The sequence below is a fragment of the Dinoponera quadriceps genome, unplaced genomic scaffold (assembly GCF_001313825.1).
Source record: "Dinoponera quadriceps isolate SergipeBrazil2010 unplaced genomic scaffold, ASM131382v1 scaffold717, whole genome shotgun sequence".
In the NCBI taxonomy this organism is placed as follows: Eukaryota; Metazoa; Arthropoda; class Insecta; order Hymenoptera; family Formicidae; genus Dinoponera; species Dinoponera quadriceps.
In genome coordinates this window covers 1,629,955-1,650,024 of record NW_014555639.1, presented here as the reverse complement: position 1 = coordinate 1,650,024, position 20,070 = coordinate 1,629,955, and the positions used below count along the sequence as shown (strand labels likewise).

Genomic DNA, 20,070 nt, shown 5'->3' with positions numbered 1-20,070 from the left:
GCTCGTACTCATTACGCGCAAAGTGCTCTCGGTGTGATTCAGCGGGCCGAAACGGGGAGCAAACGGAGCGGGCTGAATGTGATACCCGTGCTCCGCGGCCTCTATTGTGATTCGGCGGAATTTGACGGGATATGTCACGAGGATTCCATCCCGCCTGCAGCATGCGGGAGTGTTCGGAACTTTTTCAACGCACATAGGGCTCGACGAAAAAGTTTCTCGCCGGCGCTACTGATTTCGTTAACGGTCGAGAGTCCGCGAGTTCTTTCGCGTCCGAATAAAATTTATTCCATCGCCCATCCAGCTTCCGTGAAAGTTCAGCCGGATAAAGACTTTCAGATATCACGTCATTTATAACAAAGTAACTGTTACTCTGACGTGTGTCCGGCACTAAAGAATCTCACATAATCCTTCCGTAATCGCGGGATCTTTGAATTAGAATTTACGGAGGTGATGAATATTCAGGTTAAGTCCGCTTCCCACTCATTTTGAAAATCAATGCCCCCCGATATACTTATTGACGACATAACGAAGTTAAGACCACCAACCTATGCCCCCTTACAAACCCTACAATTTTTGTCTAAACCATTTTTTTTCGTCAATTGTTTCGTTCTCAAGATATTGAAATCACTGTTTTTGCACTTTTGGTAAACCCTGAATGTTATCAAGATCATAAATCTGAGTGGTATTTAAGAAATTGTAACTGTCGCTCTCATTGTTTTTTACCAAAAAGATTTGCCGAAAAAAGGTTGCCATCCACACAAATGGATATTGGGGGAACAACAAACGTTTATTATGTATTATTCATAACGTTATTCCATTACGTGTTTCTGCATTATTGATATGACCTATAAACGGCCATCACACATCTTCTAACGGAGATTAGGGACTGAATAGGGAATGGGACACGATCCATTGCGTGCATTATTTAATATCTACTGACACAATATCGCCATAAGGACGTATTTGCGATGTAATGTGGAGAAGCAGAGTAAAGGCCAACGGAATCCGGAGAAACGCCTGTGAAAAGATGACCGTTCCGGGCGATCTCTTCAGGAAGCGCTCAGATTCGATGATTTGACTATATCGCCGGTGGAGCATCGATTCGGCCGTTTAAACGAATCCCGGGATCTTAAAAACCTCGAGTTCTCCAATCCATTTCAGGCGCTTTCAGTCCGCTTTATCCCTCCTCGGAAGATGAATCGTCCCGTTGGGCATTCTGCGGACAGGATGCAGACGTCACTGATGTCTAAGTGCATGAAAGAAAACGACTCAGTGTGGACGGCGGCGTGTCTCCGCCGCCGGACCAGGCCGTGCTCTTTGTCAACCGAAGGGTGGACAGCTTCTCACCCGGCCGGTTTCAACTGCGGAAATGACTAAGAACGAAATTCAATTTGGCCGGGGAGACGCGGCGCGACGCGACGACGTTGAAGACAAGTCTGAAGAGGGGCGGTTAACCGGAAACCGTACCTCGGTCGATGTTCTTAACGAGAAAATCCAGAATGTGCCGTGAGAAACTCTCTCTCCCGAGCTCACGTAATCGGATCGCAGTGAATAATGGGAGACGGCAAGGCCTACGGTAAGTGATCCTTCAATAGTTTAAACGAGAACGGACTTCTCGTGCGAAAGGATCGAGAGCGAAACTCCAGAGACGCGCGCTCGAATCGTTCGGGAAACTTTTCGGAACTTCAAAGATCGCGCGACCCGCCGTTAATAATATTTAGGGGACACCGGCTCGTAAATTTTGCGCCCGAGACGCGAGGATGACGCTCTTGCGACACTTTGCGCGAGATCGGCGAAATTTGAGAATAACGTTGGGTTGCGCTCGCGAGCTCGCGTGCACGCGAGTGTTTGAAAATCCCTTTTGACGAATCAAGGAGTGAGAAAGGCATCGGCGGATGCTAATGCACAATTTACACGTTGAGCAGTCGGGCAATCAACTTTGCAGTCACACGTCACCATCAAGCATGCTAAAAGGGTTGTCAGGTAATTCCGAGCGACCGATGTCGAAGGGTTTGCGCTCTAACGAGTTGCGAACGCAATGGCAAAATCGCATTCGCGTCTCTTGTAATAATCAGCGACGCCGAATTGCACTTCTCGTGCGCGCCCGTTGCCTTTCGTACTTTTGCCAAAGCGAAAATAGAATAAGGAGAAAAAAGGGGGCGAGGGAGCCGAGATTCGGTTTGCCGCGCGGATAGAAACGAGGATCCACAAAGACCGTCCGGTACGAACCGGCCAGCATTTCGAAAGGAAACTTGTTTAGCGAGCTCACTTCATCTCTTTCGCTTGTAATTATAGGAACTGTTTCGCGATATGGAAATTACGGGATCACCGTGATGCGTGTGAGGCCAATTGCAGTATATTAGCGAAAACGACTCACATATTAAATCTGAAAATCCACCGAGCTCGAGGAGTGAAAGGAATCATATTCAATTACTCGTGAATTAAGTAATCGATATGGCAACGTTCGGAAAAGTCACGCGCAACGAACGCATCGAAATTTACCTTCCATTACCTTCCTTTGAAATGTCAGACTTTCGTGAATTATCCACTCGAGCGTGTATAATTATTAGAGAATTGGAAAATAATGGACCAGAGATCCGAGAATACTCATCGTATAAAACGCAAACTTGAAGAGATTCTGAAACTTCACACGTATCAGGGATTCTAGTCTTATTTATTGGCAGGTTTATTTATTATAGTACGTACCGACAGATCGAATTCGCATGTAATACGAGAAATTGTGGCGTCAAGCTGTAAAAAATTAATTTCTCGTCCGCGACACTATAGTGCACGTGCACCTTTTTATTGGATTTGGTTTGTCGCAAGTCGCCATTGAGTGTTGTCACGACGACGGATAGTTTTCAACTTCGATCGCCCCTGGCGTCTGTCGAACAGGTACAAACATTAATGAAGTTATCCTCTGTAACTTTCTTAATAAGAAATTATTGAGCCTGTGTTGGTTCCCGGTTAGTTACGCTAGAAAACGTTGTCATCTTTTTAACCGCGCCGTGTAACTCAGATGGCAGTTCTTGGGAGAATTCTGAACAATCGATTCAATAAGGCAGCGTAATATTCTTTATTATCGTAATATTTCACGGAGAGTTTTAATTTTTTAAGAATTCGCTTGAAACCTGCACTATATATTGATTTAAATGTGACCTAATTGTTGATGCGATTAGAAAAAAATTGGCCGTTCGGAAACTGAGATATTTGCGACTAAAGATAACGCTTTTTATATGTATTCCTTGAGGTTAATATTCCATTTTTAATATCTATTTTTTATTTCCTTGAAACTAAATTTAGGATTTTAACGAAAAATTACTGTGATATTAACTCTTTAAGGCCCAATGTACATAATAACGTACATTAACTTCGGTCCTTCCCCAAATTTCATTTGTTGATAATGGTTTCGTCGATATAATATTATCCCGCCTAAATGAAGTTATATTCTCCATCCTAACCTGTGAAATAATGTCTTTCCAGATGAAAACTAATATATGCAATCATAACAATCAATGTAGAGCAAAGTCGTCGACGCTCGAATTTATATAAAATTATTTGTGAGATAACGTAAATATATTCTATTTACGAAAATAAGATGCGCGAGAGTGAAATATTCGCGCAGTCTAAAATCTCCAAAAATCACAACAGAGAGCAAATCTCAATGTATTCGTCGCGTACTTGTTTCTGCGAATGTTGTCGCGCCAATTACTTAAGGCGACAAATCTAACTGATTCTCATTTAGACGACGTAAAAGGGACAGCTAATTAAATACATTCAACGAAACAAAGAGAGAGAGAGAGAGAGAGAGAAAGGAAGAGAAGGCGGTGTAGAAAATAGTGCAAAAAAACGCGGAGCCATCTGATAAAAAACTTAATAAACGTCAACACGGCCAAGTACGGACGTTGGAATTGTTTCTTCATGCATCGGAGAATTATTTCGAGGTAAGATAGATTAAGCTTCTATTTAGAAAATGTCTTCTTTAGCTGCGTCTCTCGTCCTTCTCGTCTTTCTCGAGAATTTCTTCGCGGACCTTTGAATTTTCCATTCTTCGGCTCCTCCTCGATCTTAGAGTTTTCAACTTCTTGATACGTGAAATCTCCCGACCGTTGTATTTTTATTTATCCCGGACCCAAGGATTTCCGCCGTGGTGTCCGTTTTGAATTCTTGTAAAGTTGCGGAGAGACATCTTCTCTCGAGCGCAGTTACTCCCAAGTGTTCCCCATTGCCGATGCGTCGTCGTTAGCGGGAAGTATAGTTACTTAGGGTCAGCCCTCTTGTACTCGTTTCGAAATCTAATTAATCCGACATCGTATTCAGTAACCACCTCCCGGGTAGCACAATGTATTCTAACTGCCAAGTAGCTGGCATTGTCTTGGAAACAATGGCTGCCAGTGGAAATAGACGAACCGACCTTGTCCCACAGGCAGCCAGCCGGTGGAAATTTATTAATTGGTAGACGCGAGAAAGACAAAATTATGTACCTATGCATTCGCATCACCTCCGGTGCTATCCCAGGCATAATAATGAGGTTGCCGTTTGGGTTCGTGCTTAATCGCTGATTATCACTGCGATAATTATATACGTGCGTGCCGTAGATAATCACGAGCTGGGAATTATCCCTCTCATCGACGTCCGCCTGATTATAAACTTATGAAATTTAACTATGAAAGCTCAAGGCGCCACGATCCTAATTTACCCTAACGTCAATTTGATTCCTCGCATAATCGTCAATCTAGTGAATATCGCGAACGCATAGCTTTATATGCGAATACACGATTAATCAGATTTCGTCGTTCATCTTATATTGTTATATCGTGCAGTATCTCCAAATTCGAGATACTTATTTCCAAATAGAAGCGACAATTTGTGTTACTCGCTAATAGTAGATACTTTTTCCGGTATATCAGCATGAAATACGATATACGCGAAGAAAAGAAGGAAAAGCGGAACGTTTAGAGGTTATCGTCATTGAACTCATGGTACTTCCGTTTAGAAGATACAAGGCTTCTCGTACGTGTATACTTACGTATACATACGGATAAAAAACGACCGCTTTGAACGACATTATTCGTCGTTCGTGATGACATTTTCTCCCGATGAATAGAAAACAGCATGCTCGTTGTACATTATTCATACTCGATTTCAAAGCGGCCACATTTGGCTAAATCGCGTGATAAATTTCCCGAGCGCGAAAGTAACCCGCCATCCGACTTCTGATGAAATCAGTTCCCACCGAAAGTTCCGTTCCCGAGGAAATCCAGCTCGAGTGGCTGGAGAAACGAGGATCCTACAAAGGTAGAATCCGGCTTTTGTCTCCCTCCGTTACTTCTGATAGTATATTATTCCGACAATGAGTCACGTGGCGCTACACACCTGTCATGGAGACTGTGCGACGCGCCGAGGATTCCCCATTCGTCGTGCGCGGTGGATGACTGTGTGTTACGCGCTGTCACATAAGGTAGGGGACGGCACTGGCAGCTAAACGCTAACTTGGCGATACAGTCTCTAACTCCAAGGACACGAGCGAGTTATCGTTGTCATATTGCACGTGTCTTGCAATGCAGCCCGACGAGTTGATGGGCCTTTCCCACGCAAATTATGTACACCAGATCTAAACTCCGTGATATGTTCAACAGTTCGGAATAATGAGGTACTTCGCCGATATATGTGAGGCCAACTTTTAATCACGGCATACATGTCAAAGCGATGTTTTCTATCATACTTCCCGATACTTCAAGACACACGTACCGCCAGCACTGCAACAGTGATATTAAGAAACGTTTTTCCCAACTCCATTTTAAAATCATTCATATGATTTTATCTGTTATTTATTACATATTAGTTACATGTATATATATGTATATATGTATGTAAAACTAATATATAAAACATATAAAAAATATATATATTAATACATACATATAAGTATATGCATAAATTAATTCATTATTATAATATATTAGTTATTTTAATGTATCAATTAATTACATTTTTTACTCAACCAAAAGCTCACAGGAAAAGAAAATAACCTATGCATATTAATTTGTAGCTAGTACACGGAGCGGGGAATTCTTTTCGCACGTCAGCCACGAGATAACTCTCGTGTTTGTCAATCAACGCATGTTAATATTATCGCAAACATAATAATGTGCCGTTTGTCTGCTGACGTTTTCCGCCCGAGGAGGCCCCAATTTCGTCAAAAGCCGTGAAATGAAAATTCCATAAACCATCAAAACACTCGTCCCATCTTTCTTCGCTTCTTGGTTCCTGATCAGGGCGACCCTGCCGATCGGATCGACTAACGTAGAACGAGATGAAATGAAAACACAAGGGAAAGGGGAGCGAGAGAGACGAAGGGAAGGATATAGCGACAGACTGATTGGAACGTGAGAGAGAAGGGGGGCCAGTGTAAAAATGGCTTTTTCCTTTCCGCGTGGCAGCGGTTAGAGACGAAGGGAATCCCATTACCGCGCGAACTTTGAAAATCAATTCGATCCGCAGGTAATATAAGTGAGAACTCGCCGACCACTTTGTCCCGATTCCCCTTGCCGTTCGTGCACTGCACCTGTACGACTTATAGACCCCGCTTCACTTAATAATAAAGTTTACGGAACGCGTGTAAAGTCGCGGGATACAAGATACGAGCGTTTGCATGCAAGAAGAGGCGGGTAGGTGGAGCGGAGGAAAAGGAAGAGGAAGAATATGATGAATTGTGGGTGGGATTTTTTATTCTGGATTCTCTGCTGGAAAAGTATGAAAAACATTTATTCTTATCTTCGTATAAAGATACACGCGTAAAAAAAGCGCAGGCGCCGTGAGAAATTATCGACTTCTATTCGATAACGTTAAACTGGTCGTGCTTACTCGATCTAAAATCGTACGAGCAATCGACGACGTTCACGAGAGCGTTCTTAACGGTCCACAAACGTGATGTAACATGATTTGCCCTGCGGCCTTGATTTGACCGCAACGAGGTTGTTTACTATTTAACATGTCTTAGACACTGACAATTATTGTTATTTACATAATGTATAGCTACATTGTACTTGTATAGTCTTAATTAGTCGTGGAAAAATATAGTGTAATGTGTAGTTGTGATAAAAATGACGACAGAAGTACCATATACGGTCACATAAAGTCGTTAAAATGCAATTTAAAGCATGCTATTGTAACGTACATCTAAGAAACAGTAATAAATAACGTTAACTCTATAGAGAAAGTAATTCTATCCTTTGGCGGATTCTATGGTATCTGAATAAGAGGAAATTTACATAGAGAGAGAAACGTTCAAATGTTAACGAAGGATTTTCGACTGTCGGTGCACTATTGCGATTTTGAGCTTTCCTCGTGAAGAAAATTCACAGTAGGTATTCTCAAAGTGTTCAAATCGGTTTCGTAACATCTCTTTGTTATAGCTCCGAATGAGACGGATACTATCAAAATGTTACTATAAAATCTCTCATCTAGATAAAAGGAGATTTACGTAGAGAGAGAGAGAGAGAGAGAGGGGAACGTTTATCGTTAAAATTTTAACGAAGGATTTTCGACTGTCTGCGCACGATTGCGAGTTAAAGCTTTCACGAGTTTTTCTCTCATAAAGAATAACAGTTTTCACACAAAGACAAAGATCTCTTTGGATTTAATAAAATTTTTTCGATTAAAACAAATTTTTCTTTGGAATGGAGCAAACAAACGAGTGTTTGGTCGAACAAATAAGATTGTTGTTTGGCTTCTCAAACAATAAATATCTTTCCATCAAATACATATTTCTTTCGTAATTTCATCGAAACATTATAATGATTGCCACATGAATTATTTGGAAAAAAGAAGCAGCACTATACTATATTAGAAAAATATTAAAGACCTTTTTATTTCAGCGAGACAACATTTAATATACAGCGAAAAAAATTTTGTTTTACTGAAAACCAACCCCAAACAAACCCAAGTCAAACAAGCACGTGTACTAAATTCAAAGAAATTTTTCTCCGTCCGGTATTCTCAGAACGTCCAAATTGGTTCCGTAAAATCTCTTTGTCATAACTCCGAATATGAGACAGGCTGTCGAAATGTTGCTACAAAATCTCCCGTATGCTATTAACATAAATAATGATACTGCAATTATTATATATATACACCTCCTCCGCTGTGCTGCTTCCCACGTGTACAAAAATACTTCGAGACGCGCCGCACAGCGCCGCAATCCGCGATCTGTGGAAATGATATTTCATTAATTGGTAACCATGTAACGAGCAGCCGTAGTTTCCCAGAATTCGACGGAAGGCTATCGATTTCGCGAAGCAGCACCACGCGAGACTCGCATCAACGCTTGGCCGTCGTTCCGACGGATAGAGAGAGAGCGAGAGAGAGGGAGGAAAGAGAGACGACACCGAGCATCTCTCCAGCCATGTATATTCGCAAAACAGGGATGAAACGTAACATGTGGCCGGGCCAATTATTTCTTGCTCGACGGCTTGCGTTTGATCGTGCCGGTATTCGAGTTGCTGGAATTCCCGTTGCTAGCGGACGAGGAATCCGTGCTGGCAGACTTCTCGCTCTTCGACATCATCGTCGTCGTCGTCGGCGTCGGTATGCCCGACTTGGCATCGGATGTCGATGGCGTGTTCGTGATTTTACTGGGCGCCGCCTCCACTCTCTGCACGATTTCCGTCTTCTCCACGTACGATGGCTTTTCGATCCCGGACTCCTCCTTCCTGCGTGAAAACGACGGGATCCTCGTAACCCTCGGCTTCTCCCTCAGGAGCGGCTTCTCCCTCAGCTCGAGCGCTCGGTCCCGCTCGGTGTTCTGGCAATTCTGCTGTTCCGGCGATGGTATGGCTGACACCTTCGGTATATTCCTCTGATCCCTGTTCCTCGGCAGACTCGCCGTCGGCTTTATGATGATCTTCGGCTGCTTCAGACTGCTCGCCGGGGCGCAGTTCTTCGGCTCCCGAGCCGTGATGATTATCCGCGGTTCCCTCCTCTCCGTTTCCCTGGCCGAATTGTCCAAGCCCTCCGAGGATCCCCCGTCTCGTCGTGGCTCGGCGGACGTCTTCGTCTCGTGATCGATCTTGTCTTCGGAGCGCGCTGAGAGACCCGGCTTCTGATTGGCCTGGCACAAATTAAGCACCCTCGGCGTGATCACGATCTTCGGCTCCGAAGTGGCCGTCGCCATCTCCCCGATTGCCGGGTCGCTCGGCTTGTACCAGTTGGGATTGCCGGCCTCGAAAAACCCACCCGGTTTGCCGATACCTTCGTCGACGCTCTGCGAAGTCGGCGGCAAGGGGTACTGACCTCCGTGAAGCGGACACTTGGGGTTGGCGTAAATGGTGTCCACGCTCCCGCCGGCTTGGACAGCCCTGCTGCCTTCCAGGGAATCTATGATGCTCGGGTCGGAATTGTTCTTGACGGAGTCTTGTTTCCTCAACAAGGGCCCCACGTGCAGGTTCGTCGTGATCGGCTCGCCCTCGCACTGGCTCTCGCACTCTTCGGCGAAGAAGCTGCTTCTCTCCAGGCTCTTGGACGGTCCGAATATCCGCGGAGGTGGCAATGGCGGTTGACTCGAGGACAAATTCGCTCGGTGCCCGTTCTTGCAGTCCCTCAATAAGGTCCCATGCTGCTTCGGCACGAAGAGACTGCTCGGCGCCGGCAGTGATCGCCTCTTCTCGATGTCCGGCAACACCTTCGGGTAGTTCCGACGTTTGATTGTCTTCAGAGCCTCTTCCGGGCTGATGCACTCTCTCTCGATAGTCGGCTCGCGACACGTGACATTCACGTCGCCCGTCCCGAAGGTCGTTAGAACCGCGCCGGTCTTCATGTAGATCTCCTCGTCGAGAGGATTCTCGTATTTCGGTTCTCCCGACAACGGCGCCTCCGTGTTTGCCCCTAGGCCACCGGGACGAGGCAGACGAGATTTCAGCTTCGGGTTGATCTTGGCGTACAGACTGCTCGCGCTTCCCGAGTCCGACTCGTAGATTCTGGGAGTGGAGAAGTTCGGCCTTACCGTCTTCAGGACGCTCTCCATGGGCAGCGGGTCGCTCCTTGAATGATGGTGCTCGATGACGACCACTTGGGGAGCCATCAGCTCCTCCTGGTTGAAGGTCTGTTCATATTCGATCGGTGCTTCGATGCTCTTCGTCAGCTCGATGGGCACTTGGTTCAAAACGGACTCCGTCCTGGTCGCCGGCGTGGCGTCGATGGCCACGGAGACCTTCGGCAGCTTTGATTTTTTTCCAGGTCGCACCACCAGCGCCGGACTCTCGTCGTAGATCGGCTCGTCCTTCCTTTCTTTCAGCGCTTCTTGCTCCATGCGTTGCCTCTCTTCTTGCTGCTGCTTACTCAGCTTCTCCTGATGCTCCTTCTGCAACGTTTCCCGCGTCTTGCGCAGAAACCTCGGCGAGCATCTGTACGGACAGAGAGATTGAAGAATAAGATCCTGATTGATTTGACGGATGTCTCTCGAGAGAACCTTACGTGACAGCATTTTGCGCGAAAGTGCGCTCTTTAATATCGTAATATATGTTACGATACTACTGTGAGCAAAATTGTGAGCGAAATTCGGAAATGGATGTTGTTAATACCGCCAATAATTATAATGACCGGTCGGTTTGCTATTTTACGCATTTCGTAAATGAAAGATGTATATTAATTTCGCGACTCAATAACGATCGGTGATAATGGAAGTTGCACTTTACCGCGCTCACCGTTCCGCGGGGCTAATTAATCACTTTGAGTCCCACACGCCTTGCACCGACGAGGAAAAAAGATAGGATTATGTCAAATGCTTTTGTTTAATGGGTACATTCACCTATTTATACATATATATGTAATATATATATATTTAATATATTACATATATATTACAAATATATTACATATATATATATATATATTACATATACACACATATGTTAATATATAATATGTTTATAATTAAACAAACTTGCGTGATTGATGCAGTTTAACACGTTGTACTTACATAAAGAGACCGGCAAATAATGCATGTTACAATGCATAGTTATATTGCAATGCAATCAAAAAGTGAATATAAGCCGTTTAATAATTTAGAGAGGAAGCTTTTTCACCGAGATTTTAAGATAATTAGAATCGCATGCGTTATCAAAAAAGGGGGACAAAATATAATACACCGTTCGTACAGGCAACAAATTTCGTGATAAGCATTTATTATTGCACAAACGCGTGAAATTTGTTTTGAATTATATTTTTTCAGATTAATATATTTTTCCTCTCACCAGCGTGGTAATATGCAGTATCAATTTTATCACCAATGACAGACATATTTTTCGCTAAACGACAAGAAGCGAAGTCGCGCTCTAACGAGTTCAATTAATTTCGCGGGGCGGCTCTTACCCACCTCTTCTGTGAGTCAATACACCTAGCGAAATATTCGAGGGCGAAAGAGAAAAAGGGAACTCAATTCTCTGATTTGAGTGATACGGGCCACATCTCAAAGCAACCACTCTTTAAGCGGAACCCCTAATTGGATTACTGGGTCGCCCAACCCTCGCTGCGATCGACGAATTTGCCAGAGTAAGCGTTCTCCGAGTATCTTCAGCTCTTCGCAATTAGGAGAGACGTAGGAATAAAATTCGAAACGTTGACTGGCATGATGGTGCACAATAGAATAGCGTCAGAGAATAAGGAAGGACTTGATAAGGACATCCGCGAATCGTGACCGAGCTATTTATTTCGTCCGAAACACAAGATGTGTTTTGGGCCGCTCGGTTCAGAAGCTTAAAGTAGTTGTACCGCGAAGTGAGTCTTTTAAGAATTCGTTGAAGCTCTCACTATGTGTAGATTTAAATATGATCTAATTATTGGCGCAATTAAAAATAGATTGACCGTTCGGAAGTTAAGATGTTCGCAATTAAAAATGATACTTTCTATACGTATTTCTTGAGGTTAATGTCTTATTTTTAACTCCTACTTTTAATTTCCTTTATAAATGTATAATAAATGTATAGGAACGTAATTTCACTTGACAAATATTAAATTTGCGAGTGGCCTCCTTGATGTGCCACTGAAAATACAATACCCTGCGGTACAACAGCCTCAATCGTCGAAATGACACCTTTCGCACGTGTTTTTATTTTTTTGTTTTTATCCCCCGAAAAAGAATCTCGAAACGTGCGTATCTTCAAATAATTAACGGCCTAATGAAGAAATCAAAAGCTGGAGCTGATCAAAATCGTGGATCAAAAAGTGCGACGATTCCAAACAAATAAATGAAGCATGTCGTGTTTCGATTTGCATTATCGACACACAGTTTTGCAATATTTACTCGAATTTAATGAATTATAAATAATTTAATTCAGCAGGAAAATGCGCGCGGGAATCGGAGCCCGGGCGCGAGAATATCGCGCTCGCAGATATATTTCGCATTAGCGTCGGAATATTCCAGGTCAACAGGGACGTTAAAGTTAACTTATTGCGTTGAATACTCTCCAGAATTTTACTGACCTATGTACGATCTCCTGTTGGATCCACTCGCGAACTTTGATATGCGTATCGATGGTCGAGCTGGAGTTCTGTCTCGACAGCTTCGATCTCCGTCCAAAGTTGGAGTTATTGTCGTAGGCCTTGTCGTTCTTTATCACATCGTTCAAATCTGGCTTGCTGTCGCTCTTGTAGCCTATCTGGCCGCAATTCTCGTGCTTTTCGATCTTCGACCTCTTGGCCGAGTCGTCTTTCTTCTCGCTGAATCGTCGCTTCAACGATTTCTCCTTCTCCTTTATGTTCTGCCTCTTGTGGTAGACGTACAAGGACACAACGGTGACGTTTATCAATATGAACACCACGACGAACGTGAACACCATGATCACCAGCGATGAGTTCAACGTGCTCGGCTCCATCGTGGCCACCTCCTCCGCCGCTATACCGCCGCTCGTCGTCGCCACAATTGAAAATAGTGATTTTTCCGTACTAGAGTCCGTCACGCTCGATGGAGTTGTGTATCTGTTAGGAGAACGTGTTCAGCACGATGCGTGCGATCAATAAAAGCGCGAACTACGTTAATAAAACATACCTCCTACAAAATACAACTGTATACTGAGAAAAAAAGTATTAAAAAATCTATTATATATACATATGTAAAGTTTATTTCAAAGAACTGAACTTGATTTCTGTGAAATAAACTATTCCTCTTTCTCTTTCTTCGTCTAATTTCTATGAAACGGAAATATCTCTTTTTTCCCATAATTTCTGTGAAATAAACTTAATATCTCGCGAATAAATGTTTAAGTACTTTTTCCTCGGTGTAACCTGACGTGACCTTTGAACGTGCAAGCAAGTCAGGCAAATTAGCATATAAGCTAAAACCAAAATATCTTCAACGCAGGCCGCACTCGAAGTTTCCGCGAAATAATGTTGCCGACTTGTATTTAGCATAAATCTATATGTATTCCGGAGCATCTCCCGTTGGATCCTCCACCACCGTGTACAGCAATGGCATTGATAACAACGTATCGCACGAGAGTTCCGACTGCACGAGTTACGCGTGAAATTAGTAAGCCGTTCTTATTGTACCGACCTGCCGCCGTAAGTTTCGTGGATCCGACCGGCGGTTCCGTTAGCATATTTGCCGATGCCATCGGCGAAGTCAAGAATCTGCGGTCGCGGTCCTCTCGGTCGAGGCGGGACCGACATCTCTTTATTCGGGTGCCTGAGCAGATTGGGCAGGTCCTCATTCCAGAACTGCATCTCCGCCGAGTGATAGTGCACACCTATGTTGGGCGGTATTGCTGTACGCAAGGGAAGATATTGCTTCCAAGTAAACCGCAGGTCACATCATTTCTAACATATGAGAGCCGATTAATATTAGAAGCCGAGGTTGAGTGGACTACAAATTTCGACCGTCGATAGACCACTGCAATCGTCGTCGATTCGACTTTTCATTTCTGGTTGGGATTATCTCGCCACTTTTCATTTATGTCATCTAGACGACCAAGTTTTATTATATTCCACACGGGGCAAATATTGTGGTAAAAATTACCACCAAATTTCCTAATGCTGGACCATATCGGAATTATAACTGAAGTTATGACGCATTGTAATCTTTAGTGACATATTTCATTGTACACATCATTAAAGATTGCAACACGCAATCGTTTCGTCAGTCATAATTCCGGTATGGCCCAGCATTGCAAAATTTTGCGATCATTTTTACTACAATATTTTTCCCCGTGTAATTTAAGACTTAATCAGTGGTTATCACTTTTCACCCGATCACGCTGCGACATTGATATTATTTTAAACGTCACACCAAAGGAAGAAGAGCGTCAACTGTAAAAGTAACTCGCCACATACGAATTTCTTAATTTTATTGCTTCACGCTGTTGTAACGCCGAGAGATTCTTGCGAACTTACTTAAGTTTAAGTATGTCTGATTGACGTCACTGTACTCTGGCCACTCGATGTCGTATTGACCCCATTCCTTGGACATGCCAGTAAAGTAAGGATATCGCTTGGCGATGTTGGGGCTCCTGGGGGATTCGAGTGTTTTCTTTAGTGGAGTAATCGCGAATGATTAATGTTGCGGTTGAAACGTCCGATACCCTTTGTTAGGCCGTACCGGGCGACCTGAGATTAATGCCATCGGGAAATTGGAATGATATAAAGAAAGAAGATATCGGATGGCTTAGAATTGGGGATTACCGAGCGCCTTTTTTCATGCCGCGATTCGTTTCTCGATCAGGCAACTCCCTTCCACCTCGCCGGTACCGCCACTCCGCGGGAAATTCAGCATTCTCGAATATTTAGGCTTATCGCGGCACTCTGTTCTTCGCGTAATTAAGATCCAGATCTTTGCGAGCTGACTGGGATCTCAGTTCGACGAAACTTCGCGCATTAATCTAATACACCAGACCTTAACATTGTAATCCGACGGACTTTCTCTCTCTCTCTCTCTCTCTCTCCTGTATTAATCAGCCCCGAGAGAAACTTTTGCTAATTTCGAGAGCGCCATTTGTCTTTATTCATCGGTGATTTCAACGTGTGGGGAAAATGATTTTTTAACGACGAGTTGGACGAACGCGACAGATTCGATCGATCTAGCGCGGCGACGGAGTTCACGCAGTGTGCGACGGAAAAAAAAGAGAGAGAGAGAGAGGGAGGAGGGAGAGAGGGGAAAAAGAGGGGAAAAAACGTTCCACTCGTGTTCCATCATTCGTTATCACCGATCGTGCTCCGGTACAGATGCTGCGTGTCGTTCATTCCGGGCAGAGAGACGCGCCCTTACAGTGGATACGGTAACGCACAAAATATCGATCGGTCGCGCGATGCGGCGCTTACAAACGCATGACATTTACCGCTAAATACCTTTGTTTTGCTTAATTGCGCCGACCCAGTTCTCTCTGAGTTCCGTCGTCCCGTAGTGATGCATATGCATGCCCTAGTCAAACCACACGCATCGATCTAGTCTCAAAGGCGATATCTGACCGAAAAATTGCGAGACTGCGTTGCAAAACTAGCGCGAGTCCCGTGCCCGGCAATACCCGTAATGAATTTTTAATACAACCGGGAATCTGAAAAATTCTCTACTATTTTTCGCAGAGGGAAATGTAACGAGCCGAGCGTGGTAAGCAATGTTTTAATGCACTACCAATTCTGGGATGTTTCATGCGGAAGGTATTGAAAATTTAATGACTTAGCGCAATCGAGGTTAAATGTGATTTAATAACTTTTTTTTTCTAACGAATATCGATTTATATAGTTTGTATCGGCCGATAAATATCCTAATGGAAATCGAATCTTTTATGTTTCAAGCGATAACGCACATTCTAATATTAATATTATTATCTGCGTTGTAAATTAATAAGAAATGTAAACATTTTTTAGGGTAGACGGATAAAAGTTCAAAATCTTTCCGATACGTCACGCAGAGTGCCAGTAAATTTCCAATATAATTATAAATTCGATCTCTCCCCTTTGATTTGAACAAAACGCGGTTTTATAGCGCGGGAACGCACTGGGCTCATTCAGCCGTATAAAATGGAATGAATGTTTTGCCGGGTGAAACGAAATGTCGAAATAATTCGGGGCGGGCGGGCGAACGTAATCTGCTTTCATCGCGCAAATTAAAACGGCCGATTCGCCGGATCGTTAATTCGACAATATCGAGCATCAGCATAACAAGCATCAAATTGCGCCGAGTTAATTCAAGACTGAAAGCCGAGCACACGGCCGCGCGCACACGGAAACGCGCACGTAAACAAACTGAGCGGTAAAAAATGTGGCAACTTATTTTAACGAGAATTTATGATGAACTATCCGGCGACGTCCATAAATTCTGCGCTTCTCTGTTTATTTACGGCAAAGAATAAAATTATGTCATAGTCAGCAAATGTGCTCTTTTGCAGTTTTTCTCACATTATTATGTTTAATTATTAAAACGCAGCATCCTAGCGTTTAGAATAACAATGTCTGCCGTTGCCGTCAGTTAAAAGCGGCATAATGTGTCGTTTCTAAATAGCGTTGTGAATTTACCGACGTTTAAATTTACTTGCTCAGATGGATATGGTACCTGTTCTTTACGACTCAAAATCGTAATTTATTTTGAAACAGCAATAATTGATTTTAACGATCGCGTGAAAAGGACAATGGCTAAACGTGTTGGTTTTGGCCCTCGGAGTGGCAATCAAAAATGGTATGTTTTTTGTAGTTTTCGAGCTGTCGAATGATTTTGACCATTAACAAATTTTAATTTATCGTGAAAATGTTACAATCAGCATATGAAATTATTCAATATCTGGTACATTATTAGTGTTAAGCTTTGAATGTAATGTATATAAACATTTTTTTGATATCTTAGTTTTAATTCCACTTACGAATTGATTTATCATTCCACTTCTTTATTTTAAAAAAGAAAAATGTAATTAGAACTGCTCAATTTTTAAGTGATACGCTCATTAAGTTCAATTGAATATGAATATGAGACAAAACAGTTATATTATTACCGGATTTGATTAATAAACGTCTGGACATTTAATTAATTGAAAATCACCACTTCGCGGATACGTGTGTTTCCAGTACGTCACTCCGCCGCAAAATCTAACTTCAGTAACTATGAATTTTCGCGTCAATGCCCAACAATAACTGTTTGCCACTTGTTATTAAATACGATTGTTTCTACGTAGTTGCCGCCACTCATGTGTTCAACTTTTCACATCAACTTTAATTCAACTTTAATACACGCCGCGATCGTTATATTCCAAAGTATATATTTATTCGTATTTTTTTCTTGCCAGACTCGCAATCACCAGTGATTCTGGATGCAAATTTCATTTATATTTTACAATTAACAATTCGCATTGCATTGAATGAAACGGGCGGCAATGTGAAGATGAAAACGCGCTAGCGGGAAATGTATCTTGAAATAAATTTCCTGTTCGCCAAGTTCTATGCAGACCTCGTCAAATCAAGAAAGTTTCTTAATTTACGTTATTATTTGTACTCATAACAGAATTTCAATTTTAGTTACATCAAGATAGAAAGTTAATTTTTCGTGATAATGGAAAAATAGAATCTCCTTTAGTCTTCCCTAGAAATCTCGGAGAACAATTACGGGGAGGTCTCGGTGTTAATTAAGAGCCCTAAACTTAATTCAAATTTTGTCAGGGAGTCTCTTTGATATTTAATTTTTTCATATTGAACTTTTATATTTTAGGTTTAATCCCTCAATTTAAAATCGTCGGGTCAGTGCATTACACGAGAACCGTTGAGCGGCTCCTTTCCAGCAACTCACCCGATATAGGCGAAGCTGCACCACCAGTTCATAATCGCTTCCGAAAATAACGTCTCCCTCATATTATATCGACCCCGCGAGTCGAATCTGCCGCCGTCCAGTGGGACACCCAGTACATAAGGTAGTTCCTCGCCGTACACGGTACGCAGACGTTGTTGCTGCAACATAACGAGATCACTGGATGTGCTTTTATACCGATGCGCGGATTTTATCGACACTTCAGTGCCATTTGCATAACTCGGGAATATCGAAACTCAGGTTGTTACCCCCTTTCAACATCTCATCCCGCACCCTCTCTCGCTCCGGCTTCAACGTCATTATTCTAATATATCCGACTAACTTCATCGTTCACTAGAATTTATTTAACACATTTAGATAGATTCTCTTAATTAATATATATACATTTGCTAGATTTCAATATTTTTTATAATATGCTGTAATATGCAGTTTTGTTATCCATTCATTGCCGAGAGATAAAATGTTTATGTACTTTTAATGAGAGCAAAGCGGATTATTTCGAGTTGTTTTCAGATTCACAGTCCCGGGGATTCTTAATTATGAAACAACCGTAAACTTCTAGTCCGTTTTGAGAATTAATTTACAATTGTAACCTCCTCGTTAGAGAGCCTGAATTTGATTTGGCGTTTAATTGCAAGCCGGCCCCCGTCATCAAATTCGCCAACAATTTTCGAATGAATTTTCCTGAGCGCGAATTCTCAGATTTATCACATTCATAATTATTTTTAACGCGATAAACCGAGCGTATTTACAAATGCGTCAATTTGTAAAGTTCAATAAAGGCTGGAATTTACGGGAGCGGGTTGAAATTAAAATTCATCGGATTCGTTCGCCGCGTATACGCGCGATAGAGAGAAAGAGAGAGAGAGAGAGAGAGAGAGAGAAAACGAGAGAAAGAGCAAGAGGTAGGAAAGTAACACAGAGAGACAGAGAAAGAGAGAGATTCAACTTGACGTGAAAATGATGTGAGAATGATGCACATTGTGAATCGCCATTTGCAAATTTTCAATCTAATATTCTCGTTGACGTGACGACAGTGTCGCGCGCGCGGAGATGTATTCAATTTAGCGTTATTCTCGGTTGCTGCATGACGAGCTTGTTGCCGGCACGCACGCAATGACGATAAAAATAGTTGGCCGAAATCCAAATGGGTTCGCAGCCTGGATTTTTTTCTCGGCAACTGTGTGAAAACAATGGCCGCTACTGGGCCACAATTCGTCCTTTCCGACCTAAGATACTGAGGGTTGCAGATGGAAAATATGCCAACAATGCCGGGCCAACCAAAAACCGTGCTCTCTGTTCCCTCGCGTGGTAGATTTATTGGCTGATTTGGAGGCTCGATTTCCCATTAGGAGGTAGTTTGAATTCGAAGCTGTATATTTCGAGTTTCAGCATTAAAGATTTCAGCGGCTGGCGAATGAAAACGAGCGGATTTTCTATCCCGAGATGAAGCGCGGGCTATTAAAAACACGTTCGGAAGCAACATTACGCGTCGAAGGATAACAACAACAACGTTGCATGAAGATACACAAACCGGAGCGTCGAAGGAAGCGCGCTTTAACCCATCACCCCCTCCCCCCCCCCCCCCNNCCCCCCGCTCTTTCTCCTCTTCCTTCTTCTTCTTCTTCTTTCCTTCTTCTTTATATCCCTTCCCCGCCCATTGACGCGCTGTGCAACATTTTTCTCGTGCCATGTCGGGTTCCGCTTTGTCGAGAAGCGTCTGAGTCGCGTGATAATCGATCTTCGTTGTATCGGAGACCTACTTACGCCAGAATAGTCTTGCATAGCTTTCGGATGCGAGAAGACGTACATGTAGCTCTTCGGGTTCGCCCTTGAATGCAAATTGGCAGTCATTATTAACGGCGCCACGGTGCCGCTGTCGGATAACGCTTCCAGCACCATGTCCCGATTCTTCGTGGCGTACTCGCTCGTGAATCCACTCGAAAAATCGCCGTACTGCTCCAGCACTTTCGACAGTATCAGGTCCGGCTCCAATTCGTGCGTCGCCTGAGGACACGTTCCCCGATAGAGAAATGTCGTCGCGCGTATGTGGGATTTCAGATTCGAAAGATACGAAAATGCGCCGAGTCCCGGCGATACAAGCTTTTAATTATCCGCGTGCCTTCGTTACTATAGTATTCGTTATCACAGGAATTGGACACGAAGAGTTACAGATGAGGTGTTAGAGCAATTCCCAAAGACCCGGGACTGGATCCGGAGGGTGAGGGGAAAAGTCGAGAGCAAGAACGCAGAAATCCGGATTCTGAGGGTCCAACAACAAAGAGAATTCC

General features: G+C 43.3%; 1 protein-coding gene across 10 annotated transcripts in view; it reads right to left on the bottom strand.

The window, feature by feature from the left end:
- Window positions 1–6,005: 6,005 nt before the first annotated feature.
- The window catches only part of LOC106745037, a 62,377-nt gene continuing 48,312 nt past the window's right edge, over window positions 6,006–20,070 (bottom strand). For 9 of the 10 annotated variants that reach the window (XM_014620272.1, XM_014620270.1, XM_014620269.1 and 6 more), the window contains 6 exons: window positions 19,547–19,786; window positions 17,762–17,919; window positions 14,386–14,501; window positions 13,550–13,760; window positions 12,481–12,975; window positions 6,006–10,403 (listed from right to left, as the gene is read on the bottom strand). In XM_014620272.1, the coding sequence (XP_014475758.1) occupies window positions 8,456–10,403; window positions 12,481–12,975; window positions 13,550–13,760; window positions 14,386–14,501; window positions 17,762–17,919; window positions 19,547–19,786 (3,168 nt within the window). In that variant the 3' untranslated portion in view covers window positions 6,006–8,455. The remainder of the gene's footprint in view (window positions 10,404–12,480; window positions 12,976–13,549; window positions 13,761–14,385; window positions 14,502–17,761; window positions 17,920–19,546; window positions 19,787–20,070) is intronic. The other variant, XM_014620277.1, reaches the window with a different exon arrangement.